Here is a 27,498-nt window from a genome sequence, read left to right as displayed (position 1 = left end):
CATCACGCATCAACTACCAATACGCATCTCACTGTCACAGTGCCTTGTCCAGACCGAGCCAACCTGACGCACGTTTCCGCAGATCGCTGTACCAGCCGTTGCTGCACCCCGGATCGCGAAGGCTGCCAAGTGTGTTTGAACCATCTGCCGGCATATCGAAACACCAACGGACTGGCCCCCAAAAGGAAATCAAGCTGCCCAGGATTGAAATCACATAGCTGAGAGTTCCTGACCACAGACCGCGGACTATTGGGCAATCAAGAGAACTCTAAATGTGTCCTGTCCGCTTCCGTCGAAATCTCTGCATTCACAAAAATCACGGGTGGGAGTTTCCAAACAGGCCCTCAACTATTCTATTGGAACGCTCCCTTGGAAACCCTGGTCGACCAACTCCATCACTGCATGCGCGACAGATATCCATGGTAAGTAGGTATCCAATCTTCCCATGAACACCAAGCGAGTGATGGCCGCGCTTCCTTGCAAGACAATACCGATACGCCGAACATGGTAACACATATCGTACGATCTGCGCAAAGGGTCTGCAACCTTACTGGGCTATTAATCTTCAGCGTGTCAAGTCCTTGACTTGGATCACTGCAGGGCTCTAGTCATGTCTGATAAGGCTATCACTTCAGTCCGGTATGGCCAATCATCCAACTTAAATCTGAGTGGAATACGGCAAAGACTCCGAAAGGTGATGCTCAAATAGGGTGACGGATTGATCCATGGCATATTCGCACGGCACACTCTTGGTATATGCCGGGAATGCCAATGCCCTCCGCCTCGAACGCTACAAAATCCGCGTGGTGGTGTAGCATCCACATTGGGCTAGTATCGTACTCTGGAAACGGTCGCAAGCCATCGATCAGCGGCACGTTTACCGCATTCAGTCGAAGCATAACGCCATATGTTCGGTTCGTTACCGATACTGCTGAACTCGAACAGACTCACGTTCGGATTTGGGCTGATCTGGACACTCGTCGCGATGTTCTGTATTGTGAAAATGGGGTATCGGCTATGCAACGACTTCGATGATACGCCAAATCGAGGCCTCGCTACGCTTGCTACTTGCATGCCGGCATTCTATAAGTTTTGGGTTACGTCCAGTGATCAAGACCTTGTTTCGTCGGTCTTGTCAGACTCTCGAGTATCGAAGCTACACTAGCACTTCCATACCACTTTACAGCTCACAGTACAACCCCTCCCATACCGAACTGTCGGCGAACCCACCACGCATTTGATCTTGGTGAAGCGGCACTTCATCCGGGGGCCTTTCTACGGATGCTCGAGATTGCCTCGTACTAGCAATAGCACTCGAACCAAATCACAGATACCAGCGAATCGCACACGGATACCGGGAGATCGAGAATGGCTCGAACATCACGTCATGCGAACAGTGCCAATGATACAAGACTATCCACGGCACCTCGTCCCCCAGAAAGAAATCGGTTGCTGAATTTACCAGCGGAACTGCGGGAACAGATCTACCGTAACATCCTCTCATCGCCCGAACAAGGCCCAGAAATACTTCAGACCTGTCGTCAGATCGAGCGAGAAGCGCGCAAGTTCCTCTACCAGAGACCTATCAACTTCCCGGGTCAACTCTCGCTATATGTCTGGGTAGACGCAACGCCTAATCATCTCCTCCCGCATGTCACCGATGTATCAGTTGCGATTCAGGATATAGACCTTCAACCTGTACTATGCCCACGCGCATTCACACCGTCATTACGGCCTCAGCTACTCACTTGGGGATTGTACGAAACGGAAATCAGCAAGCTCATCTCGACGCTGGGAAAACTACCGCACATTAAAAGAATCGCTATCAAATCACCTGCGCTATGTCAGTCCCACCTCTATGGCGAGTTTGTTTCCAGGGTTTTGCGCGGCCTTCATTTGAGATTGTCAGATGTTCGGGTTGTACATGTCACCAGCCTGCATTCTTGAGTGCTGGTGGAGCAGCAAAGTGCGTTTGAACATCATCAGTCCTTCTGTCTCTGATGAATAAGAGACAGATGAAAATACTAAGAGTAGTTTCCATATAAAGTAGTAAATTTGGCTTGTGAAACATAGACTGATAGCATCGCTGCTTCGACACATGAGTGTAAAAGGGCCTTTGTGTTATCCTCCTAGCACCCGTTGCACTTCATCTTCGCACATCGCAGCATTCAACCCCCATCACTCGGGCCTTTTTCCAGTGTGCCCACAGCGTCAACGAGATCCTTACAGCTCAGTAAGAATCCCCATCCTCCCATGTTGAACTCAACCATCTCCTGGGCAAATTTCGGGCTGGTTGTAGCAGTTCCGTCGCTCAGCAAGAGACAGTCCCAATTTCTCCAGACCGCATCGGTCAGACTAGCAGCAACGCATTGGTCAGTGTTGCAGCCTGCAAAGATCAATGTCCTGGTACCGCGAGCCTTCAGCACACTCTCGACATTGGTGCCTCCCCAAAACCCCGACAGTCGATTCTTCCAAACTCTTAAATCATCAGGATGGGCCAAACTCTCCAAAGCACTGTACAGTTGAGAATTCCATTGATCGCGCATGAGAACGGCGCCGCCTTCGACCGTAGATCCGTCATCTAGCGTTATGGGCCCAACATTCGTCCCAAGACCAGGTACTTCACGATCGCCCTCGAAGTTCGTGTCCATCGAGAAACCACGGACAATCGCAGGGGGCATGGCCTCAATGTCTTCATCTGTGAGACCCCAACCGAGCCAAAGAATTTGGATTCCGGCCTTCCTGCATGCTGGTATCGCTTGCTCGGTGAGCCTTTCCACGACTTGCAAACCCAGGCTGTTCGACGGCCGGCCAAATGCTGGGGACAGAAAGTAGTTTTGCACATCGACGACTACTAGCGCTGTCTTGGTGGGATCAATGATGGCATGCGAGTCCTGTGTGCGTAGTGTCATGCGAGGGTAGACCTTGGGGCTATTGGGCGCGGCGGGGTGCGTTATGTCGTAGCCTTCCTTCTCGGAGTATAGCCAGAAGTTCTCTGCGCCTCCAATGACCTTCATTTCTTGACTCGCTGGTGTTCGATGAGGGTTGCCTGCGTGAGTAGAAGACCACCAGACTCGATGATACTATGAAGAATCACGGAAAAGACAATGTGCGCGAGCTGTTTGTTGCAGTCTACAAATCTGGCACTAAGGGTGTTTGCGCCAATGTGATGGGTCGTTTTCGGTCTCGGTCTCGCGTACTAGCGAAACATAGAAGGCGCGTCTGGCGTGTAATCTTGTGCAAACGCACTCATTATTGAAGTATGAAAGCTGGGTCAATCAATGGCCAATGAACGTGTTATCCTATCGATTGCGATCTTTGGGTATATTATTCACTAGCTCTTCGTAGTAGTTGTTCGAAGAAAGTGAGCCTTTGTATGGCAGTGGTGACTAGTTTAGATTTGTCAGCGAACTGGGCGGCGGGGATCGGCCGTTCTGCTAGCGACAAGAGACACCTGACCGAACAGCATGTCAGCATAGCTTGGTCTCATTATTTCATCAGGCAACTCAAGATGTCGAGTAGTGGCGTCGAGAAACGCGGGTCTGCGTCCACTGTGCGAGTAAGTAGGTTTGCTAGCATTTATCCGGCCTAGGCCGCTCGCGGGTCCTTGCTTCCGCTTCAGACGCGACTCTGCCACGACATCCGCCCACAGCTATCGAGCATCGAACATCGCATCTCGAGCGGTCAACACGCGTCTACCAGCGGACTAACGCGTCTTCTAGGCTTGTGATCTGTGTCGCAAACGGAAGCGAAGATGCGTGTGGAACCACGGCCCTCAAGGCTGCTCGCCGTGCACCAATTTGAAAGAAACGTGCATGACCACGTACACGCGCAAACAAAGGTCGAAACCGCAAAGAGGGTATGATCTGACTCCATCTCGCAAATGGAACTCTCATTGACGATGATTCAGTAACCGCATATCTGAGTATGAGGATCGGATCAAGAGGCTAGAGTCGCTACTACACGAGCGCAATGTGGCACAACCAAACGTGCGCCAACAACCGGTCATGCAAACATCAGAACATTCACCCCCAATCTCAACATGGGTAGACTCTTTACGTCATGAGGTGGAGGCTGGCCCACATCCCCTGCTTCCAGACTTCGACCCTTTTGACATGGAAAGCTTCCTACCAGACAATGATGGTTTGTTTGCAGACGACCTGGGCGCGTTGTCTACCGGCGGTTCTAGTCATGACTCTTCGACCTTAGATCCCTCGTTGCAGACTCCTTTAGATGGCACCTATTCCTCCGCCAACTTCCAAGAGGATGTTGCTTTCCTGCAAGCTGCACAATTTGGGACGGGGCCGACGGAGGATGTCAGTCTATCACCGCTGCCAATAGTAACCAGTCCAACGAGTGACTGGTATCTCCCGCCCCCGGAGCTCGGAACGACACTGCTCGCGGAGTTCCTGACTGACCTAAATACCGCCTATCCACTATACCAACCACATGTCATTGCCGACCACCTCCGGACATGCTATGCGGGGCTGCCTGATGATTCGGCAATCGCTTGGACGAGTGCGTACATCGTCTTTGGTATGGCGCATCATATGCGTGGCATGAGTTCGACTGGTGACAGCCATAACATGGACATGGCTCAGTACTACCTTGCCCGCGCTTACTCCACACTTGACACTCTTCTCACAGCGCCGCCATCCTTAGGACAGGTACAATGCCTTGTCGGTATTGCGTTACTCATCGTCGCCAGCCCATGCAGTAATAAGAAGCCAGCGGGTCAATTCGTCTCCACCGCCCTCCGTGTCATCAGAAGTCTAGCCAACGAAGGCAAGAAAATCAATGCAACGGCGCAGGAGCTGAGTGACGGCGCACACCAGCGTCGCGTTTTCTGGATCTGCTTCACCAACGACATCAGCCTGAGCATCTTGAGCAACACGCAACCAACACACCAGCTTCAAGATGTAGCCAACTGCTCCGACTTTGTAGCCGACGAGCTCGGTGCGCTCACTGCGACCGAGGGCACCTGGCGAGCGCATATCTTCTGGCTCTTCACAAGGATAGCCTTACTTCAGACCGAAGCCATCGACCAGGTGCTCTCTCGCAAGACATGTAACATAACTCCGCTGGACCTAAGCGCCGCCACAGCCATCGTGCTCGCACGCTTGCAGGCCTTTCACGAGCAACATCACATCTTTCATCTCTCTGCTAGCCAGTTGGAACAAATACTATACCGCGCGGATATCTGTCATTGTGTTGCACTGGAGGCTTACTACTTCGGAACTGTTTATCGACTACATGCGGTCACGGCGATGGACATGAGTTCGGAGACAAACCCCTTCGAGCTGGACGGCTTGATCAAGATGTCGAAGATGAAGCAACACAAAGCATTTTTGGAGGCACAAAGGCTGCTGAGCTTACTGCCAGTAGCACCTCGGGGCAATGTTGCCTTGTACTGGTCAGTGGCTTCGTTATCTCGTTCTGCCATATACTAATCTCTTCACAGGATGGTATATCCTTATCTCATCGCAGCGCTCGTCACCATGCTTGCACATCATACCCATAATGCAGCTGAGACGGCTCCATCGGCTGCCGAAATGCGCATCTATAAGCAACTACTCGCTGATATCGATACTATGGTTCTTGCAGGCGACAACCCGGACTTGGAAGCGAAAAGAAACTTTTGCAAGTGTTTGTTGTCGACGCTCGAGGCGCGGCACAGTGCTCGCGCGGTAGGCGGAGTTACAGGATGCATTGCGGTGACAAGCTGAGGAATACAAGAACTTGACGATCGCGCAGGGATGCTGACAATGTTTCGTCTTTGCAAACACAAATGTAGCGCAAGCGAATCTGGGTCTGATGGAATGCGCAGCGTCATTATGTCCCGACCTGTGAATATCACTTATCAATAATGAAAGCAGTAACGAGGTCTTGCTCTGTCACTCAGACCCACGCAGACTCACTCAAAGACTCTTTGGAGAAATGACACCATCATTCTTAGCGCTTTTACATACCATGTCGTATCCTGTCGAAGTATCATCTAGTTCGACTCACATAGAGAAGCAGCACTATAAGCAAGCATTGATTGCGTTTTTGGACTAAGTATTAACCCATCTCTTAGTCGCGGGACCTAATATCTAATGAGAATAGGCGAGAACAGCATTATGATAAGAGATTTAGTAGTGAGAGAAGAGTGCTCGTTTGATCAAGTGTATTTGCGCGGAGGTGTACGTGCAGACCTCTTTGGAATCGACCTGATGATTTCTTCAACGTCGCTTCTTATTCGTCGCAACTTCCTGCTTTTGGTGTGGATCTTGGCGTTCTGTGCCTTGGACTTGATTACCTTCTCAGCCCTTTTGAACGTCATTTTCATATCTTGGTGTATAACGACAAGGCTGGAATTAAGCTCTGCGTTTCCGTCAGCCTTAGACGGTTCCGCAGACCTGCAACTCGCTTTCGCTTACTCTTCCAATCTGGAAACGTCATTTGGCGATCCGCTTTCAATAATGCCTCAAAGAGCTTCGACAATGTCGCGTCCAATCGCGCTAGAGCAACGCTGTAATCTTCCAAGCTCTTTTTCTGTCCTTTGCTGTCTCTACGGAAGAGTTTGGGTTTCATTATAGCCCGGAGAAACCTGGTGTGAGCGTCGAGATGGCGATCTATCTCTCTACCCGTGGTCGATGCGGGATTAGATTCTATGCAGCGTGAGGCCCTCGACGCGATGCTCATGTTGACAGCATTGGGAAGCATAGGCAGACGTTTGCGCGAACGCGCGGAGGTCGAAAGGTTGGTACCCATAACGTTGATGGCTAAGAGTGGGACTTCTGAGAACTGAAAAGTGATGAGCGGAAAAGTGAAGGGGGGCATGGAAGCGGGGGTTGCAGCTGAGATGCATGGGCTGAGTAATGTATTGGACGCAGATTTCTAAAACCAGCGGCCGCCGGGAAATGCAACAGAGTCAGCTTACGTCCTGACGTGCGCTCATGGCGAACTTAGAAAACCACGCCGACTTGTTGCAATACGTTGCTCGATCGCTTGAAGATGAGGAAGAGTTTCACTTTCTACAATTTGAGTCGCTCCAGCGGACCAACATCGTTGCGCAGCAGATAGAGCTATTCGAACTCAAACAGCAGTTCCAAAACGCAAAGAGTGTCTCAGCCAATGACCTCAAAGACCTCAAAGATACCCTCAAAGATTATGGTAAGAGCTAGTAGGAACATCAGCCAACTATGACTGCCTCGTAACTGATGAATACTAGTTACCGCAATTCGGGACTACCAATTCCTTCGAAGCCGAAGAAGTGTGGCAAGGAAAGACATGCATGGGAGAAGAATTTTGCTCCAGCGGTGGTTCCAGCGTAGGTTTGGGACCGGCGAATTGTTTTATTCTCACTACGCCTACTTCGACGAGGCGAACACCACAACTGATCCTTTTCGCGGTTACTTGATGAGGACACTGCCTGTCTACTTCACGTACTCCAAAAATGAGCGGTTGGATCGCTCGATGGAATATGAAGAGGGTAAAGAGCCCAAAGACGTGTCACCATTTGTCGATCACCTTGCCCGTTTCGTGATAGCAATCACGGGTGGACTATTCCTCATCGCCCCGATGCTGGTCATGGCTATCGACACATCGCAAAAGAAAAGTCTCATTACTGTGTCGGTGTCGGCCTTGTTATTCGCGCTTGTACTATCGTTTGGAGTCAGAACTTCTAATGTCGAAGCGCTTGTCTCAACAGCGTCGTATGCTGCTGTTCTGGTGGTGTTTGTGGGAACCAACTCTGGCGACGGGGGCATCGTGGCAGCTGCAAGTAACTCCACCGTGGCATCGCAGTGACTGGAAGTTGGCGGGCAGGCCATGTACATTGAGGTTGTTGGCCGCGGAAGAGAAGCGCAACCACGACTCCCAAGTTTTCTAGATGCAATCCGAATACCAATTTCCTAGCGAATACCGCATGGGCCTGAGATGATTTCTGTCCTGTACGGCTGGTTGAACATCGACGTCGTCAATACTTTAGCTCGAGCACCTACTAATCCTGCATGCACATACACCCGAAGAACGGCCGACTCAGACAAAGGCTCGCAAACATCGACTTCCCTATCGCCGACTCCAGCGAAACAGGCTGCCTCGCGATCTAGATCCGTCTCGATGGGACGCTCCAACGCCTCGCTTACAGCGCCACGCTGGCGATTGCGAAGCTTAGCCAATGAAATCAGCACCAGTTTGATAAGTGACCATGTAAAGGCGATGGGGCTTCTTCATACACAGCTGAACGAGGCACTATGGCAAATGCATGTCTACACAGACACAGCGGAACTACTCTCCTCTTACTCTGAGGAGCAGATAGAAATCAGCTGCATAATGGGGTGTAAACCCTGTGTGAGCACGCGTGGTGTGTCCAGCCCAGACAGTCCTCTTTCGTGTCTGCCCAGCATGCGTGCCCCACATCTCAGCACGCTTGCAGTCTTCGCCATAGGCACAGATAGCAAACGCCCGCCTGCCTCCAGCTCAAACCATGCTATCTCCCAGAGCGCCTGATTGCCCTCGAAGAGCACGTTGTCTCGCCGTCGCTCGAAGCAGAGGTGATCGCCGGAGGTGTAGTGCAGCGCAGCCCTCTGGGTACGCTCGATAAGCTGAAGTATGTCGGGACCGGGCGCATCGCTGCTATGAACGCCGGCCATCTGTTTATGCGAGTCCTCGCGTATCAATCTGCCTCAGGCTTGGAAGGTCCTGAGGGATGCCGCGCAGCAAACGATGCTGTTCGCTCTGCGGTCGTGTCCAGACCCACACGGTTCGCCGGATTCGCGGTGCTGCCTATGTCGCTTCCGGAAGAGGCTGCAGCGGAATTGAACCGCAGCGGCACGACCCTTGGATTCAAAGGCGCGATGGTCTGGAACCATCTCAAAGATGGAACGTACTACGACGCCGCACGCTTCGACCCAGTCTTCGTCATGGTGCAGAAACTCAACGTGCCACTGTACCTGCATCCTGCTACCCCGACCGCAGATATCGCATCCAAGTTGTTCGCGGGCAACTACCCAGTCGCCGTGGTGGGAAAGCTTGGGGTGACCTCGTGAGGTTGGCATGTCGATGTAGGAACGCACGTGTTGCGTCTCTATGGCGCAGGTTCGTTCGATCGCTTCCCCAAGCTGAAGCTGATAATTGGACACAACGGCGAAGGGCTGCCCAGGTCTGCTGGCCGAATCGATTAGACGGGACGACGCAACGATACGACGTTCGATCGGGTGTGGAAGACGAATGTCTGGAGCACGACGAGTACATTCTTCACTATGAGGCAATTTCAGCAGCTTAGGCAGGTAAGCCCAGTCGAGAGGCTTATGTATTCGGTCGACTATCCGTGCAGCAGCAATACTGATGGCTGGGCGTTCGTGAAGAAGTTGGCGCAAGCGCAGGTTCTAAGCGACGCTGAGATGGACATGTTTGCGTGGAGGAATGCTGGTAAGTTGCTGATATAACCAGTAGCTGATATTGATGGAACGATAAGTAAAGGTCATCGAACAATGATAATATTTGCCTATGGACACGCGTTGGCCGCATGCACAGGGGAGCATCAAGGGGTCGATGATGCCATGCCAAGACATATGACGCTTGTTCTCGATAGGGTTAGCGTAGTGGCTAGCGCATTCAGCTCGCGCCTTCGCGCTCAAACGCGTCTCCCGTACAGTCCAACTTCAAACATCCACCATCTACCATCTAAACATCTTCAGGTCCTGCGAGGCCCAATGCTTGTCTGCGAGTCGGTGCATCAGCCTTAAAGTACGGCTTCTCCGCCAACGACGTAACCCTTGTTCCATGCCTCGGCTCAATTCCTCCATAATCCCAACTCGCGTTGTGGATTGTAATTCTGTTATCCCACAACGCCGAAGTTCCTGGCGTCCAGCGGAACCGGACCTGGATATCGACGTTGTTTTCGTACACATCGAAGAGGTAGTTGAGAATGACGTCGCTTTCAGCTTTGTCTAATCCGACAATGCGATCTGTGAAGGCACGGTTGACCCACAGAGCTTTCCATCCGGTTGCCGGGTGGACACGAACGATCGGATGAACGCGTTCGATGTGCTTAGGGCCAGCACTAGGATCATCACGATCAAGGTACGGGTGCGCACTGCGGTACACTGCTTCTCTGCCATCGATGATCTTCCGGAAAGCAGGAGAAAGCTTCTCGTACGCAGCGTAGCCTGAAGCCCAGAGAGTGTCACCTCCGATCTTTGGGATGGTATCGTTGTGGAGATGGGTTACGCTAAAAGAGTCAGAAATGAAAATCCTTCCAAGATACTACCACTTACCCAGCAGGTTGGCGTTCGTGTACCAGATCAGTGTGCCATCTAGATGCACCACCCGTCTTCCGGAAGCTGGCTGGCACTTCTGTCGCCTGCAGAGCGGGCCATAGAACCGTCACCCCTGGCACACCGGGTACGAATGGAACTTGCGGCTTCACTCGATGTTAGCGCGTGAAGCGTCTTTGGGGAAGAACTACTCACGTGGACTTCAATTTCGCCATAATACTCGCCCAGCTTCTTCTGCTCTTGAGGCGAGAGATCCTGATCACGGAAGAACACCACGCTTCTTTCGGCGATCAGAAGACCAAGCTCATCCTTTTGTTGGTCTGTAAGGTCCTTCAGCTGAAGTCCAACGATCTCAGTTCCGATGTGTGAGGTCAAATGGATGACTTCCTTCGCAGCACCGAACAGCGCTTGCTTCTCTGGATCGGCTCGGGCACCTGGATCGATGTGCTCACGATCATAGTCCCTGATCTTGTACACATCGTCAAGGTAGAGTGGTTTTGCTGGTCTGTATGGATAGCCGGCCGACAGATCGATTCCCGCCTTCTCGAGTCTCTTCCTGGCTGGCTCTGGCAATCCCAGCGAGTCTTTCCGCGGCTGGACAGTATCCTTCTCCTGAATGTGTTCGTGAACGGGGATTGCGATTGGAGCCATTGTCAAAGTCGTTTGTGATGCAGTTGCGCAGACCTCATCGCTCGCGGTCCGATCTGTTTTATATCCGGAACTCTATTACCCCACTTCTCAAAACGTTCGCTCACAAATCCGACTCCCATGCGTGGTCGACTGATATGGCTGCATCGCGTGTTGTTTGCGACACATATTGCGGGGTTGCGATCACATCATAATCTTGCAGATGACGAATACCCATTCAACGCTTCTCCTGTTATCGCTCGGACAAACTTCGCTTCATTTCAAATGTATCGGGAACTGAGATCACACCTTAGTCGCAAATAGGTGCGTCGGTGTTGGTTGCTTGCATCCCACGCGTTTATGGCCGCTTATGATGCCATCCGTATCCACCATCGCGCTTTGTTTCTAGCTACACCCCAGTTGAGATGCTTACAGTGCTGACAAGCGCTATAGCCGAGGCACAAGCAAGGCATGCTGACAGTGGGTAGATGGCATTCATGATTGAGTGTTGGGAGGCTTGCGTGTGTTGCTGTCGGCTGAAAAGTCGCGTTCCATTTGCACGCGCGAAGCTGCGAAAAAATCCCTTCAGCATACAAGCAGTATTCTGAACATGTCGTTCCGCTGCAAAAGTGTTGCTGTAATCGGTGCAGGCATCAGTGGCGTGGTAGCTGCAGCTCATCTTCAAAGAGAGGGTATCAAAGTTACCGTTTTTGAGCGCTCGAGTGCCGCAGGGGGCATATGGTATTCGATCCATCGTTTATGCCCCTCAAACATGACTGACGGCATGCCAGGCTCTACGATGAGCGACAGCCTCTGGAACCGCCGTATCCGAGAACCGAAGTTTGCAGAGCTGATAGTGCTCATGCGACAGAAGAGACGGAGGAGACAGAGAGACTGCTTCATGCGCCACCTGGGTAAGTTCCACAGACATAGTCTTGAAGCGCTACTTTGGACTGACTGGCCGCATACAGTCCATGTTATGTGGGCCTCAAGAACAACGTGAGCACGCGCTTGCTGGAAACGACCTTGAATCCGTTTCCGCCTGGGACTGAGGATTATGTGACGCATCAAGTCCTGTGCGACTATATACAAGCTACTGCTGCCTCCACGGGGGTGCATGGGTTGACACAGTACGACACAGATGTGAGACGCGTCACGAAGAACGGCAAATCGTGGACGGTCGAGACTGTGACTCTGCAGACTGATCAGGAAGGTGCGCTCGAAAGACGTGTATCTGTTCATGTCAGTATTATTTTGATATTGGCTGCGCCTGGAGTTTGCTAATCTTGGGCTAGGATTTTGACGCCGTAGTGATTGCGTCCGGTCATTACCACACACCAAGAGTTCCCGATACGCCTGGACTGGCGAAGTGGAAGCGACGATTTCCTGGTAGAGTGCAGCATTCGAAAAGCTACCGAAGGCCCGAGAATGCCCAAGATAAGGTACGTGTGCGCCAGACTAAGCGAAACGACGTCGTCGTGATCTGATAATACTCCAGAACTATCTACTTGTCGGTGCAAGTGTATCCGCGACGGACATTGCTCGCGAACTGAGCCCGTACGCAAACAAGATTTTACAGAGCCAAAGGAATGGCAAATTTGATCTACCTCCTAGCATGCTTCCCGATAATGCATTCCGCATCGAAGAGGTGGCATCGTACGACGAACCACGCGCGAATACATATGCATCAGCATCACTGAACCCCGACGAAGCGATTCCGGCAACCGTCACGTTGAAGTCAGGCGCAAAAATCTGTGATATCCACCATGTGATACTTTGCACTGGCTACTATCTCACCCTGCCTTTCCTACCACAGCTCACCTCAGACGAGACGCCAGTCGAGCATGCCGACGACGCGGTTTTGGTGACGGATGGTACACAGTTCCATAATCTACACAAAGATATCTTCTTCATCAACGATCCGACCCTCGCCTTTGTTGGCGTGCCTTTCTTCACGGCCACCTTCACGCTGTTCGAGTTCCAAGCTATGGTCGTTGCAAAGGTGCTCGCAGGCCAGGCCAAGCTCCCCAGCAATGATGCTATGCGGTCGGAATACAACGCACGCGTGGAGAGTAAAGGTTATGGCAAGTCGTTCCATAGTCTGCGAGATCAAGAAGCAAGCTACGTCAACGAGCTTATGAACTGGGTCAATGCTGATCTACAAGAAGCCGGCAAAGATAAGTTGCATGGTCATACCGAGAAGTGGCATCGCGCAAGGGCAGAGCAGCTTGGGAGGATGAAAGCTTTCTTTGCTAACCCCATAACTGAGAAGCGGTTTGAAGCGACGTGTATATGATATACTGGCTGAATACACCATGTCTCAATTACAATGATCAGTCGCGCAGACGAGCCTTCTCCAGTCACATGATCAGATGGAATGTGTTGAGGATCTCTGCGTATTTCGTTATGGGTATTGCGCGACTCAGGCACGCAATCTGCATGCCTGATCACGACACATGACGCCACACCTTTCCAATGCATCATGACGATCTTGAACCTACAGATACCGGCAACGCATTTCGCATTCGTGCGTATCAAATCTAGACTGTCTACATGTAGCACAAACCCCACGCGAACCCTGTCATAACGCCATACCAGCCCCAGTATGTCGAATCGCGCTACGAATCCTACCGCGCATTATCGACTCGCCACTGACGCGCCGAGCGCCATGCTGAACGGACTATCTCGTAAAGGATGCTTAGCCATGACAAGAGGGCCTTGTGTTGCTTGCTTGATAAAGCTGAGGCTTGTGCCAGAACCGCTTCAGACACCAGACACATGCTTCATATTGAAGCCTCACGAAGATGGGTCGACCTCAGGATATCTCGACGGAAGCAGTCGCAGCTACAACTGTCATCCAAACTAACGAAGAGCTGAAGGCGAAGCCGCATAAATGGTACTACTACCTCTGGGATACCCTGGACAAGCCGAAAGAAGAGCGATGGTTCATGTTCAAGCTCGATGCCGCTCTACTCACTTTCGCTTCGTTGGGGTACTTCATCAAGTACCTTGATCAGATGAACATAAACAGCGCTTTTGTCTCTGGAATGTATGTATCTGACCTCCATTAGCGATGACTGGCTGACATCAGAGTAGGAAGGAAGATCTTGGGCTTTACGGCAACCAGCTCAACTACATGCAAACTTGTTGGACTGTGGGCTATGTCATCGGCGAGATACCCAGCAACATCATTTTGACTCGCATTCGACCGTCGATTTGGATACCCGCAATGGAGGTATGATTCTGCAACACCGTTCGGTTGAGAAGTGAGTACTGACACTGGTAGCTTACTTGGGCTGTCTTGACGTTTTGCCTTTGTCGCGCCAACAACGCCGAAACGATCTACGCTCTACGCTTCCTTATCGGCCTTGCCGAAAGCACTTTCTACCCAGGCATGCAATACATCATCGGATCGTGGTACCGGAAGGAAGAGCTCGCCAAGAGATCTTGCATATTCCATACCAGCGGTGCCATCGCGACCATGTTCTCCGGCTACCTGATGGCAGGCGTGTACAAGCTCGACGGCAAAGGCGGCTTCAGAGGCTGGCAATGGCTCTTCATCGTGGACGGGATAATCTCGCTCCCCATCGCGGTCCTCGGCTTCTTCTGTCTGCCCGATTTACCAGAGATTTCGAAGCCTTTCTACCTGACTAAGGAAGAAGTAGCGTTTGCGCAGGAGCGCATGCGACTCGAAGGCCGGCAGAAGCGGAAGCCGTATACCAGGGCCAAAGTACGCAAGATCTTTACGTCGTGGCATATCTGGGCTCTTGTTCCGCTTTATGTGTTCTTCAACAACGCTAGTATGGGATCGCAGCCGATCTTCCAGCAGTTTCTCAAGGCGAGTAAGGACCCGAAGTACACCGTCAGTGAGATCAATACCGTAAGTTTTGCTATCCCTGTACACCACCAATTGGCGCTAATTTTATTCAAAGTACCCCACCACTACCAACGCCGTGCAAGTCGTCACAACCCTTCTATACGCCTGGACGAGCGACAGTATCCTCAAAGGCTCCAGATGGCAACCCATCGTCTTCGGCGGCTGCATGAACATCATCTGCTCCACCAGCCTCGCAATCTGGGATATACCCATCAAGTGGAAGTGGGCTTGCTACATCCTCTCCGGTTTCGGTGGCGGTCTTTCCGGTTTGTGCTTCGCATGGGCTCATGAGATCTGCACGCACGATAACGAAGAGCGGGCTATCGTTGTCGCGGCTATGAACGAGATGGCGTATGTGATACAGGCTTGGCTGCCGCTTCTTGTTTGGAGACAGGTTGAGGCGCCGCAGTATCGTAAGGGGTTTATTACGGTGGCGTTTTTGAGTGCGGCGTTGATTGCGACTGCGCTTACGATTCGGCTGCTGTATGCGAGAGAGTTGGTTAAGAGGGGTGGCGGTCAGGCTTCTGAAAGTGAGGAACGGACGAGTTCTGATGAGGAAACGACGGGGTTGGGCAGCGATGGAGATGCTGGTCATATTAAAGCGCCTTGAGAAACTGTGATTGCTATCACGTCAATCCTGGGTCTCTCACAGGGTCATTGCAGTTGTAGCTTTCCATCTTCATGATTATTGACTATCGCATTACCTAAATAAGACAGAAAGTCTGCTCCTCCGGTATGTCCGAGGTGGAACCTTGAAATACCTCTCCGTTCATGATTTCGTCGACATAAGCCTGACCCATGAATACATATTTGCTTCCTCTCGGTCGCAGCACATAGGGTGTGTGACCACCGTACAACACCACCACGATATCACCGACTCGCATGCATTGTGGACCGAGACCATAAGAACCTTCCTCCGTCCAAAACAGGCGTCGGTGATTACAAACATTATAGGCTATGCTTTCAAACAAATCTGAATCGCGATCGTGAGCATACACACCCTGATCACCAGACCCTTGAAGATTGATCAGTCGGCGCAGAAAACGTGAGCAAGCGTTGCTGTGACTCGCTCTCGAATCTGAAAGCTGTAGGTACTGGTCCGGCCCAATCCTCCAACTACCTGTTGTCAATGTACGAGCGAATTTCTCTGGGGAAGATTTGACATCCGTGCGCTCGAAAGCTTTGATGAATGGATGACTTCTGGGTGGATTGCCGATAGCCTGGACATCCTTGGCATCCTTGGTAGGCTTTGGGCCGCCGATATACTTAGGATCTGACAGATTGAAACAGTTCATGACCTCTTCGACCTCAGACACTTTGCTGTACGTCACGCCTTTGAGACAGAGATCTCCCAGAGCTGACAAGCTGCCGACAGTAATAGTCCTTTCATGCTCTCCACATGCACTCCAAGGACATGAATCTTCAGGTAATCCTATTGGCACACCAGAATGCTCACTATCCCATCGCGGGGCCCACGACCTGTATTCAGTGTCGTCGCATTCCTCAGGACCAGGCCCATGATAGATGATACCGTGATCAATGAATCTCCACTCCTCGGGACCAGGCCCATCATAGTTGATATGGTGATCAATGTAGCCGAACGCGGTCAGTCGTGCGTAAAGTTGAATGTAGACCAATACCGTGTCGGCATATACCTCATCAATGTCTTTTATATAGTCGACGCCTAAAGCTTCTACCTCTGACCTCGGTGAGATGATGTTCAGTAGACCGTACACTTTATCCACTGGGTCAGAAGACTCAGAATCGCAAAAGGTATGCAGCGCTTCTAGTAGTGGATACGTGGTCTCTTCGCTCATCATGACCGCATGTGTGCTGTCTAGTTCATAGAGCGCTAACTTATCTGCGATTCCGTAATTGCCCAATTCAGCAGGATAGTCTCTCTCAAGGATCCATCTGGCACTCATAGCCAGAGCTGACCAAGGAATCTCGTCATCTCCCCAGATGACTAGCGCGTCCGCAGCTGAGCGAATTTCTTGGATGCACCATATCCTACGGAACCAAGGTCGATGGTAAAGTTCCTTGAGGCTGCTTAGTATGATCGGAGAGGCCGCGATTTCCGGGAGTTTGACTTCTTCATGATTGATGATCCAATTTGTAATGATGCCGTGTCTTTCATCGTGATCATGACAAGCGTCGGCAATGGTTTTACTGGAGTCGAAGGCTAGTCGTATCTGTTGCGCATCTCCCTGACCTAACCAGACAACGACTCTTCTTGCCAACGAATAGATGCTACCCATCATCGGAACTTGGTGACTTTTCTCTGTCTCGTCCGCCTGGTTGATACATATTGCGTCTGCCCAAATTATGCGCTTGGCTTCTCGATAACGTAGCCTCTTCAGTGCTTGCGAAAGCGATGAGCCAATCTCTATACACTGATCATTGCACCGTATGTTGGCAGTTGGTGTCGCATTGCCCCATACGTAAGACAACGCTTCGTACGGAGGAGCCTCGTGAATGTCGAAAGAGCTGCATTCGCATAGCAATAGATCGTCTCCATTGAGGGCAGGGAGAATTGTGAGTAGCCTGAATGTCCGACCATCCAATATCCTTTCCGGGTGGCTGAGAGTGGCCGACATCTGGTATTTAGAACAAATTTTAAAGCGACGGTACGTTTACGAGCATGAACCCTGACGAACACTCCTAGAGCATTTTGAAGCGTGCTACGCTCGCTCGCATATGTCCGATGCGTATGTATCGCAATTGGGTACGTGCGCTGCGTGTACCCAAATTACAATAAAGTGGCTGATAGACGCCGGTGATCGAGGACGGCAGACCAGCCGCGTCAGGCTGACAAGTCACCCGTCGCAGGAGTGGGGGGTTGTGTCGATTCTCAGATACGTGAGAAAATCCGGGCAGCGCCGATGACGTACACAGCGTTCGTGACGAGGTTTGCATGCGGTGTCCTGGGAGGGTAGGTGGGAAGCAGAGGTGCGTCTTGTAGGAGGTTGGGAAGTGGCACTACGATAAGACCTCGGCAATGTGCCGCAAATGGTACTGACATGTGGACACCGACGCTAACGTATGAATTTCGTGGTCGCCCTCGTGGGAGCTGAGCGGTGCGCCAAGCAACGCCATCAACCGCAAGTTCAACCGTAGCTCAATTATCTGCCGCTGTCACCTACCACTGCCATGACACACTTCGGTCAATCGCCGGACCATACCACTCCTTCCACTTCAATCATCACATCTCTCGTCATTGCGATCCGCAGATTTGATGAACGCGACAGATGACATCTGGAAACCTTACCAAGCCACACTTCCGCCCCCAATGCCGGCCTGAGGCGATCCATGAGCCAAGTCCGCGGTATACTGACCCGCTTCCTTCATCCCATGTCGCACGTGCGTCGTTCAAACGCCGGTGCCTGGGTACGGGACACGCCCACATTCTATCATCCATGTCATTACGGGAGCTTGCTATAGGGCATTTTATACGAAGTTTCAGCAAATGTCCAGCCTTATCTATTGCGCCCCTGTGCTAGCTAATGCGGGCTGGACAGACTAAGCGAAACCACCTGCCCTTTTGCGAACCCTCACCACCACGCTCAAGCACGTTGGGACTTGCCAAATTATTGTATTATTTCCATTGGTCGACAGGTAAAGAGGTGCTGGAGGAGTTCTCTCCTCGCCGACCTTCACCGTGCTGCAAAGGGTCACGATTGTCCTGCTGATACCGATGTTGATGCTCCTTCGGACGTCATGTGTGAATGTGGTAAGTGCGCTTTGGTCTGCCAACGGTTTTGCGGCCACGTGCGCTACCATGGGAACTATGGGAAGATCAGTACGATCACTGCGGCACGCTCCATGAGTGGAGTGTACTTCCACGGCTACTGAAGATCGTGACAAAAAGCAATGCGCTCATGATGTTCGACTTCAAACGTCACTGGGACTCAAGGCGCAATTGACTTTGCTTACCCAAAGATGGATGTTTCCGTTAGAGGCTTCAACACAGGCCATCCCAAGTAATCATATGGCGGGCCAACAAGTCGAAAGCCACATGGAAAACATGGAAGACCCGGCCTCGGGTGCCTTCAGCCGCACAAACATGAGCAAGTGTCTGGACCAGTCGCGACCCTCGGGCGATGGTGTCGTTTCAAGCAGGTGGCAGGCGCAGCGCCACTCACACTATGCGCGGGACGTGCGTAGCTCACTTCAAGTAAGTTTCAACTCCTGCTCCTACAGGTCGCGGGGTAGCAGGTGTGTATGCCGGCTCCTATTACGAGCATGCCGGTTATAATGGCCGCGGGCGCTCCCGAGTGATTCAGGAATGCTTTTCTGGTACCCGCGGAGGACTTATGTTGTTTTTGCGGCTGTCTTTGCTGGCGTTTACTCATCATGACTTCGAGATTTCCTACGGCGGAGGAGTTCGCATCGTTTCCACCGCCTAACTATGTCGACCCGGCGAACCACCTTACATTGGCATTGGCGATACTGGTTCCACTGACTGTTCTTGTCATTGGCTTCATATCATGTCGCTTCTACTGTCGGACAGTGCTCGTCAATACATTGGGATGGGATGACTGGACGATGCTGATGGCAGCTGTAAGTGACAGAAAGATTCATCTGGCGAGCTGAAAGCAGAGCGCTGATTTGTGAAGGTGATGTCGGTTGGAAGCAACGTCATGCTCATTATATCGATGCTGCCAGATTACCAAATGGGCTACCACTTATGTGAGTAGATAGTGACTCTATCACACGCGACATAGCTAATACCAACCAGGGGACGTTCGACCTGAGCGACTTTTCGGGACGATGAAAGCTGCTCAAGTACGTGGCGCGTCACGAGGTGGTCTTCTCATGCTCACAACAGTATAGATGGGCATGTCGACTCAATTGCTCTTCACCGCAATCATTACGTTCATGAAGGTGGCAATTCTTCTTACCTACATACGTAAGTGCGCAACATATGCAAAATCTGACAGTGTGCTCACTGACAGTTTCTCAGGCATATTTCCGTCGAAGCTCGACAAGTGGTTCTGCCGCTTGATGATTTTCTACACGGTTACTCTGAATACGGCCTGCTTCTTCATCACGCTGTTCCAATGCTCGTAAGCAAATGCGCTCACCTCAGTCATTGCGCTTCATGCTGACAATCTGTGTAGACCCGCCAGCACGTACTGGGAGATCTTCAAGTACATCAACACAGCCAAGTGCCTCAACATCAAGGCTATCTACTACTTCCACTCAGCGCAAAACACATTCAGCGACTTCGTCATCTTCCTATGGCCCGCGAGAAACCTCTTGAACGTCCAAGTATCGCTCCGTCAGCGTGTTACCTTGACGAGCATGTTTTCGCTCGGCGTTATGTAAGTCGACTCTCCGTGATCTACTTTAGATCAGGCTGACTTGCGATTAGTGTATGCATCGCCGGTGTCGTGCGACTTTACTACACACATCTATACCTCGTCTCCTACGACGTCTTTTGTGGGTTACCATCGCATCACAGCTGTGCGCAATCACCAACTAACAATATACAGGGTACGGAGCTACCACCTTCGTCATCATGTCGGTAGAGAGCGGTGTAGGTGTCATCTGCGGCTGCCTCCCAGGCTGCAAGCCCCTCATGAACAAACTGTTCCCACGCGTCTTCGGCAACACGTCGCAAGCATCGTCCCGCCGCCGTCCATCAAACAACTTCCTCGGAGGCAAATTCGCACCAACGTCATCGTCATCGGCGGGGAAATCTGAGCAAGGGTCATACCGCATGCAAGCTTTCCAGTCTCGTCCCGAAATACGGCGCGGTGCGACCATGGAGAAACGACCTCAGCCAGACGTTGAGAAGCAGCTTCCTCCGCCCCCACAACCGTCGCACCAAGGGCTGCGGCCACCCAGTCGAGCGGCTTTCACCGGAAGGAGACAAGGAGATGCGTATAGAGAGTTGCAGGGCAATGGGAGCGACTCCAGTATAGAGATATTCCTTTTGCAGCGTAATTAAAAGATGTGCACCCTTCATGGGGGACATAAAGGATTGAGATAGACAAAAGAATGTCCGTGCTTTTCAGTTTCGCAACGCCCCAATGACCCGAGAACTTCATTATGCCGTCGACATCATCGACCGCTCTTCTGTTCGCCAGATGGTTCTTTGTACCACCGGGCACTAGAAGCCCGTTTGACCCCACCTCTGCGCCCCTGAGTGCACAAGTAACGTCGCGTCGCGTGTCAAAAGTGTCGGCGGCGGATAGCTTGCAGCTTACCCCACTTCGCGTGTTTGCTACCGGTCGCACGCCTCCCCGCGTTTCGTCGTCCCGTCAATCTTCGCTCAGCCTGGCCGCTTCTGCCTTGCGAACAATGAACTGGGCATTACAGGCACAACACGGCATGTCTCTTGGTTCGATAGGTCGGAAAGACGACGAGATAGTATTCATGGTAAAGAACTAACGGTGCTGTATTAAGCAATGGCAATATCTCTCTGCTCCCAGCGACGGTCACCCTCCGTGTATCCGTCCAACCGGAAAATACCAACGCGCGTGTACTTCTTGGTTCGCGGCTGCATTGCCAGAATGAGTCCCCGACCTATGGTAATACGAGCTAGCAACACAATATGGCATCCCGCAATGTGTTCATCACACTGACCGTGTATGTCGGTCCAGACTTTTCCAGACTTCGGGTCCACGAAAGTAGGATGCCAAGACGACCAATCATCCTCTTGTGCACCGGTAGTCGCGTCCTCGTCGGCTCGATGACGCGTAGCTTTGCTACTGAACCCCCACGACCGAGAAGCTGCTTCGTGTCCCCATGATTGAGAAGGTCTTTCGTCTTTCCCTATTTTAGCATGGAGGGTTAATGTTCGAAGTCTCATTTCAGCGTCGAGCACGTCGCTGAAGTCGTCTTTAGACGTGGCATTCTCGACGATGACGTTCAGACGTTGACACACGATCGAATTGCTATCGATCAGTGAGTAGCTGATAGGTCCCTCTATCGATGCCCAAGACCATGATGGAGCCACCCATTTAGCGGCTCGGGTGGGTTTACTTGAGCTCCGATCGACACGGTCCACTTCCCAAAGTAATTGGCTCGGCAGGTGTTCTGCCCAGAGCCCAGCGTAGTATCGCACAGATGAGGACTGTCCAAACTTTCTTGCAACAGCCGAGATGGCACGCAGCTTATCAGTGTTATGGCTCAGGCTTAGGTGACTGTAATGCACAACGATGCGTTCCCAAAGATCCAGAAACTCGGTTCCAGTCGCTGGTAAAGTGTACCAGTGAGCTGGTAAGTCAAGCGAATGACCACTTCCGTATGCCCCGAACGTTTCGGAATTCGTGATCCACCCGTCTGTCTCCGGGACGACTTCGTCAGTGCGATTGGCGGTGCATAGATACCTCAGCTGATGGGTACCGAACTCCAGGATGCGGGGTGAAAGGATTTGTTCTTGGAAGCACCAGCCACGTTGGTGGATTGGCTCGGCATTTCCCATGTCTCTGCCTGTCCAGAGGATTACGGAACCTATCTTGCCGTTTTTGCAAAGGTAGGGTAACCGAAATCCTCTTTCCCGGGGGATGTATCTGGATTGTAGAAACCCGTCCTGCACTCTGGGACTTCGTGAAGCTAGTAGGGTAACATGCGCATGGGAGTATATGTCGCCCATCCGAGCGAGCTCCACAATCTTATCGCCATCGTCGTCCTGGACTATGCAAAGAGCGTCTATCCAGATGTACTCAAGTCCTAGCTCAGCCGTCACTAGTATGGCATCCTTGAGCGTACGTGGAAGATCGCTGAAGGAGATCTTGGACCGCCATGAGATTATGTTGCCTCTTTTCAGTTTCGTTGGCTGATCTCCTCCCCAGCAGTAGCTCAAGGTAGCATACTTCGGCCGTTCGATGTTTGTTGTCTCCACCAGGCATAGCTCTGGATCCGTGGCTGAGCCCTTAGGCCTTTTGAAGATCTTGATGAGACGGCGAGGTTTCAAGATACCAGAGCCTGTCGTTGTGCGCCGGGATTTACTGCCACACGCGTGATGCGTGGCGGTGCACGTCTGCAGCCACGTGCGAGCCGTCGACATGGTTTCGGCGGATGCGGGATTCAGATTTGGCAGCCTGGGTTTGATGTCCGCAGCGGCTACGTTACTGAGCCACATGCATCATTAGTGCACTGATCTAGCAAAGAAGCCGTGTTCCACGGAGGACGTACTCAGCCTCGACGCACAGCACTAGCTTGCGAGCAAAGTCTTTACCGTCCGTATATTGATTGATATCATTGACCCAGTCTAGCACAAGCTGTTCCTCGGAGTTATGCATGAAGTATGCGCGCAATTGACTGTTCGCTGTGGTTCCACGCCGGCTAAGGGTGAGAAGCCACATCATCAATTCGCAGCCACCCTTTGCCAATGCGACGGCTTCATTATAATAAAGATTGAACCAGTATCCATACTCGTTGCCGGTCGAAGATTCGTGTTCGGTAATGCGCTCCCATGAGCCCTTTTCTGGACAGCGGTTGTAGCCGTGGAGGTAGAGGAGCAGCTTGGATTGGCACACCTTACAGGCGTGGGGAAGAACAGGCACCAGCATACTTGATAGGCATCTGCAAGGTCTCTGCAGCGTAACAAACCGGTGAGTATGCAGTCAGGCAGCTGGCGAAGTGAAAGGAATGAAAGTCGGGCGCTGGCGTTCGACGTGGAATGAGACGACGCGGGGCGGGGTGTGGGTCGGCGCGTAGCTTGCCCCACTTAAGTAGCGTGTTTGCTGCCAATGCCTCGCCTCATCGCTTTCTCGTCATCTCTCAGCCTTTGGGGTCTTGCGAGCATTCCCATCGGAACAGTGTTGCTGTTTCATACGAAGGTTGCTCTACAAAACCTTATCCCAAAGCATCTAGTCCACAAGGGCAGCGTGTCAGACAGATCGCTGAACTCGTCGCACGTCGCGCCAATTCTTCAGTCCGAAAGCCTCACTCAGCCATTCAACTATGTCAGGCGCACCTCGAGGCGGTGACAGAGGAAGAGGAGGGTTTCGTGGAGACCGCGGAGGTGGACGTGGAGGAGGAGGGAGAGGCGACTATGGAGGTGGCGGCTTCCGAGGGGATCGAGGCGGTGGGTTTCGGGGTGATAGAGGCGGAGGCCGTGGTGGCGGCAGAGGAGGGTATGGTGGACCGCCCCGCGGTGGCCAGCAAGGCATCCAGATCTTCCCGTAAGGTATTGATCAATTTTCGGTTCGTCCAGAATTAACATTGGTACAGCAACTCTCATCCGCTAGACCCAAAGGTCGCAAAAGTTGAAGATACTTTGCATCCTGTCGGAAAGAAAGGCCTCGATCTCAGCGCCCTGTCGCTATCAGAAGGAAATCCAACGAGACCCGGATACGGCACCAAAGGTGTCAAGGTAGAGCTCACGGCGAACTATGTTGAGCTGCTCCCACCTTCCAATATGGTGTTGTATCGTTACGATGTTGACGTCCAACCAGAAGCCGCTGGAAGGAAACGTCACCGGGTCATGGAGCTCTTGCTTCAGTCATCGGAGATGGCTCCTCTCAAAGGCGACGTCGCGACTGATTTCCGTCAAACACTTGTCTCCAAGACGAAGTTCAAGCATGACGAAGACATCATTGAGATTCAGTACCGCAGCGAAGGTGAAGACGAACCAGCAGACAACGGCACGGTCTACAAGATCAAGGTCAAGTATATCCGAACGTACAGCATCGGTGAGCTGGTCGACTGGATGAATTCTACCAACCTCAGCCAGTCCTTGGGCGACAAGCAAGAATTGACGCAGGCGCTCAATATTTTCCTGAACCACTACGTCAAGTCTGCCAATAACCTAGCCACGATAGGCTCATCGAAGAGCTTCTCCCTGAATCAGAATGCGACAAGGGGTGATCTCGGCTCAGGGCTCGAAGTCATCCGCGGCTTCTTCTCCAGCGTGCGCATTGCAACTTGCCGCATCTTGGTCAATATCAACGTCAGTCATGGAGCCTTCTACCACTCTGGTCCTCTTCCGGGCCTCATGCACAGCTACGGTACACGAAACACCATTGCTTTGGAAAAGTTTCTCAAGCTGGTCCGCGTCCAAACCACGCATTTGGCTGAGAAGCGGAACAAAGCCAAGCAGGTCATTCCTCGCATCAAGACCATCTTTGGTCTAGCCAGGAAGGATGACGGGCATAAGCTGGCGAACAGGCCACGCATCAAGGGCCACGGTGCAGGCGCCAAGGATGTTGAGTTCTGGCTCGATGCTGACGCAGGCTCATCCGGCGCACCCAAGGCGGAGGCGGGTGCTGCAAAGGGCAAGGGCAAAGGAAAGCCCCAGCCCAAGGGCCCAGCGCCTGCTGGATCGGGAAAATACATTACTGTATTCGATTTCTTCAAGACGAGTATGTCACCCTCTCCCTCCATGGTATCCCGGTACTAACGTTATGTAGCATACAATCGTGTCCTCCAGCACCCCGAGCTGCCCGTCGTCAACTGCGGCAACCGAGAAAACCCCATGTACCTTCCTGCGGAGGTCTGCGTCGTCGTTCCGGGCCAGCCATCCAAAGCCAAGCTTGATGGTGGCCAAACACAGACTATGATTCAGTACGCTGTACGCAAGCCGTGGGAGAACGCGAGGTCCATCCTCAATGAGGGTGTATCGACCGTCGGTCTGGACGAGGACACCAATGTTCTGCTGGTAAGTTCCCACTTGCGCTGTGAAGTCCTTTCGCTGACAATTACAAGCGCTCTTTTGGTCTTACCATCACACCGGGTCTGATTAAAGTACCTGGTCGAGTTCTCACCTGCCCAAGGGTCATCTACAAAGGTGACAAGACTGCTCCTGTCGACCAGAAATTTGGCCGTTGGAATATGATGAACATCAAGTTCAATACTGGCGCGTCCCTACCGAAATGGTCCACAGTCATGATATCTATGCCAGGTAAACGCGACTCTTTCGATGGCCAAGCTCTCGGTGCTGTGATGCAGGAGTTCTACCAAGGCTTGCTCAAGATTGGTGTCAACGCCCAGCCACCCCTTCCCCCACAACGTCTTCAACTACAGCATCCAGACGATCCCACCCTCGGCCCGTATCTACAGAGAGCGGCTGGTGCTTTGAACCTCCTATTCATTGTGCTACCAGAGGCAAACATCCCCCTATACAAGCGCATCAAGACACTCGCCGATAGAGACTATGGCCTTCACACGATCTGTTCTGTTGGCTCCAAGCTCTGGAAGGAGCGCGGCCGAGATCAGTACATTGCGAACATCGCACTGAAGTTCAATTTGAAGCTCGGTGGCATCAACCAGATCGTCGAAAACAAGAGCCTTGGCATCATCGATCAGAACAAGACGATGGTGGTCGGTATCGATGTGACCCACCCTTCTCCAGGCTCGGCTTCTAACGCTCCTTCTGTATCGGCGATGGTCGCTTCCGTCGACAAATTCCTTGGACAATGGCCTGCGACGTTGCGCATCCAGCGCGGAAGGCAGGAAAACGTCGATGATCTCTCCGAAATGTTGAAGTCGCGTCTCAACCTCTGGAAGACCAAGGGCAAGCACCCTGCATTCCCCGAGAACATTCTCATCTACCGCGACGGAGTATCAGAGGGACAATACGACATGGTGCTGTCACAGGAGCTTCCCCAGCTGCGAAAGGCATGCGAGGCACTGTACCCCGCGCCTGATACCAAGAAGGGTCTTCCACGCTTCACGGTTGTCATCTGTGGTAAGCGACACAAGACACGCTTCTATCCAACATCGGACAAAGACTGCGATGGTGTTGGGGAAAAGAGCTCTGGCAACACGAAGCCTGGTACTGTCGTCGATCGGGGCGTGACAGAGGCCCGCAACTGGGACTTCTTCCTTCAAGCACACGCCGCACTCCAAGGAACAGCGCGTCCTTGCCATTACTATATCGTTCACGACGAGATCTTCCGTCAGATCTACGCGAAAGTGGTCCCGCCACAGTTTGGTAACATCGCTGATATCGTGGAAGACCTCACCCACAACATGTGTTATCTATTCGGTCGTGCGACGAAGGCTGTCAGTCTGTGCCCACCAGCATACTACGCCGATCTGGCTTGTGAGCGGGCTCGTTGCTACTTGGCGAACCTGTTCGACACGCCGACGCCGAGCGCCGGGAATTCCGTCGCTGACTCTTCGGCAGCTGGGGGTGCGTCGCTGGACCCGAGCGCGTCGGATGTACAGATCCATCCCAAGCTCAAGGACACCATGTTCTACATCTAGGCAATGGCGCCATGGCTAGTCACTTACGTACAATGTTGATGGAGGCGGCAAGGAAAAGTGTTGAGCTATCACCATTGGCACGAGAGGTAGATTGCAAAGTCGAAAGAGGATATGTAGGTGAGGAAAGCACCCAGCGATGAATGGCGATTCATTGCTACAAAGTCCATCGATACGGCAACATGTCGATAATCCAAGATCATACTGTTCATTATTGCTAGATACAAAGCTGCATAACAGCCAAATACACTCATTCATCAACCTCTACCCCCATCTTCCCGCAAGCACTATATCTCTCCCACTCGTGGCCTCGGCCCATACGCCACCCTCCTAAACGGCACATAGATTCAAGTCGCCGTCTGATATATCGCCTGGTCCGCCAATCTCAACCTCATGCTATACTGCTTACCCATCGCCGCCGACGTTCTGCCAGTGTATGCACATGGGAATCCAGACCACTTGCTCTGAGCTTGCTGAGACTGGCCCACATGGAGACATGCATGCTTTTGGCACTCATTCTCGTGATATTGGTTCGTAGTGACTCGTTCTCGCGATGCCGTCCGAGGTGGTCTT

The 27,498-nt window shown here is 52.2% G+C and overlaps 8 protein-coding genes across 8 annotated transcripts; 6 read left to right on the top strand and 2 right to left on the bottom strand.

Annotated features, from left to right (window-relative positions):
- Positions 1-2,168: 2,168 nt before the first annotated feature.
- Positions 2,169-3,017, bottom strand: J4E85_009855 (uncharacterized protein; the record flags this gene model as incomplete). The annotated part of the gene is made up of 1 exon (XM_051474073.1): positions 2,169-3,017. One exon carries the CDS (start codon positions 3,015-3,017, stop codon positions 2,169-2,171), a length of 849 nt encoding a protein of 282 aa, XP_051322150.1.
- Positions 3,018-3,754: 737 nt separating this feature from the next.
- Positions 3,755-5,450, top strand: J4E85_009854 (uncharacterized protein; the record flags this gene model as incomplete). The annotated part of the gene is made up of 2 exons (XM_051474072.1): positions 3,755-3,859; positions 3,927-5,450. 2 exons carry the CDS (start codon positions 3,755-3,757, stop codon positions 5,448-5,450), a joined length of 1,629 nt encoding a protein of 542 aa, XP_051322149.1.
- Positions 5,451-6,938: 1,488 nt separating this feature from the next.
- Positions 6,939-9,032, top strand: J4E85_009853 (uncharacterized protein; the record flags this gene model as incomplete). Its single annotated transcript, XM_051474071.1, has 2 exons — positions 6,939-7,155; positions 8,485-9,032. The coding sequence occupies 2 exons, from the start codon at positions 6,939-6,941 to the stop codon at positions 9,030-9,032; spliced, it is 765 nt and encodes a 254-aa protein (XP_051322148.1).
- Positions 9,033-9,669: 637 nt separating this feature from the next.
- J4E85_009852 (uncharacterized protein) lies at positions 9,670-10,913 on the bottom strand (the record flags this gene model as incomplete). The annotated part of the gene is made up of 3 exons (XM_051474070.1): positions 9,670-10,216; positions 10,263-10,408; positions 10,458-10,913. The coding sequence occupies 3 exons, from the start codon at positions 10,911-10,913 to the stop codon at positions 9,670-9,672; spliced, it is 1,149 nt and encodes a 382-aa protein (XP_051322147.1).
- Positions 10,914-11,661: 748 nt separating this feature from the next.
- J4E85_009851 (uncharacterized protein) lies at positions 11,662-13,185 on the top strand (the record flags this gene model as incomplete). Its single annotated transcript, XM_051474069.1, has 4 exons — positions 11,662-11,803; positions 12,031-12,131; positions 12,185-12,331; positions 12,388-13,185. The coding sequence occupies 4 exons, from the start codon at positions 11,662-11,664 to the stop codon at positions 13,183-13,185; spliced, it is 1,188 nt and encodes a 395-aa protein (XP_051322146.1).
- A 508-nt stretch (positions 13,186-13,693) lies between these two features.
- J4E85_009850 (uncharacterized protein) lies at positions 13,694-15,376 on the top strand (the record flags this gene model as incomplete). Its single annotated transcript, XM_051474068.1, has 4 exons — positions 13,694-13,938; positions 13,986-14,124; positions 14,176-14,769; positions 14,822-15,376. 4 exons carry the CDS (start codon positions 13,694-13,696, stop codon positions 15,374-15,376), a joined length of 1,533 nt encoding a protein of 510 aa, XP_051322145.1.
- Positions 15,377-19,406: 4,030 nt separating this feature from the next.
- Positions 19,407-20,719, top strand: J4E85_009849 (uncharacterized protein; the record flags this gene model as incomplete). The annotated part of the gene is made up of 7 exons (XM_051474067.1): positions 19,407-19,455; positions 19,505-19,551; positions 19,600-19,675; positions 19,730-19,832; positions 19,887-20,090; positions 20,141-20,208; positions 20,262-20,719. 7 exons carry the CDS (start codon positions 19,407-19,409, stop codon positions 20,717-20,719), a joined length of 1,005 nt encoding a protein of 334 aa, XP_051322144.1.
- A 3,420-nt stretch (positions 20,720-24,139) lies between these two features.
- Positions 24,140-26,928, top strand: J4E85_009848 (uncharacterized protein; the record flags this gene model as incomplete). Its single annotated transcript, XM_051474066.1, has 3 exons — positions 24,140-25,082; positions 25,131-25,378; positions 25,426-26,928. The coding sequence occupies 3 exons, from the start codon at positions 24,140-24,142 to the stop codon at positions 26,926-26,928; spliced, it is 2,694 nt and encodes an 897-aa protein (XP_051322143.1).
- Positions 26,929-27,498: the final 570 nt, after the last annotated feature.

Source organism: Alternaria conjuncta (assembly GCF_024043145.1).
Source record: "Alternaria conjuncta strain BMP 0040 chromosome Unknown scaffold_19, whole genome shotgun sequence".
NCBI lineage: Eukaryota > Fungi > Ascomycota > Dothideomycetes > Pleosporales > Pleosporaceae > Alternaria > Alternaria conjuncta.
This window is presented reverse-complemented; position numbering and strand designations above follow the sequence as displayed.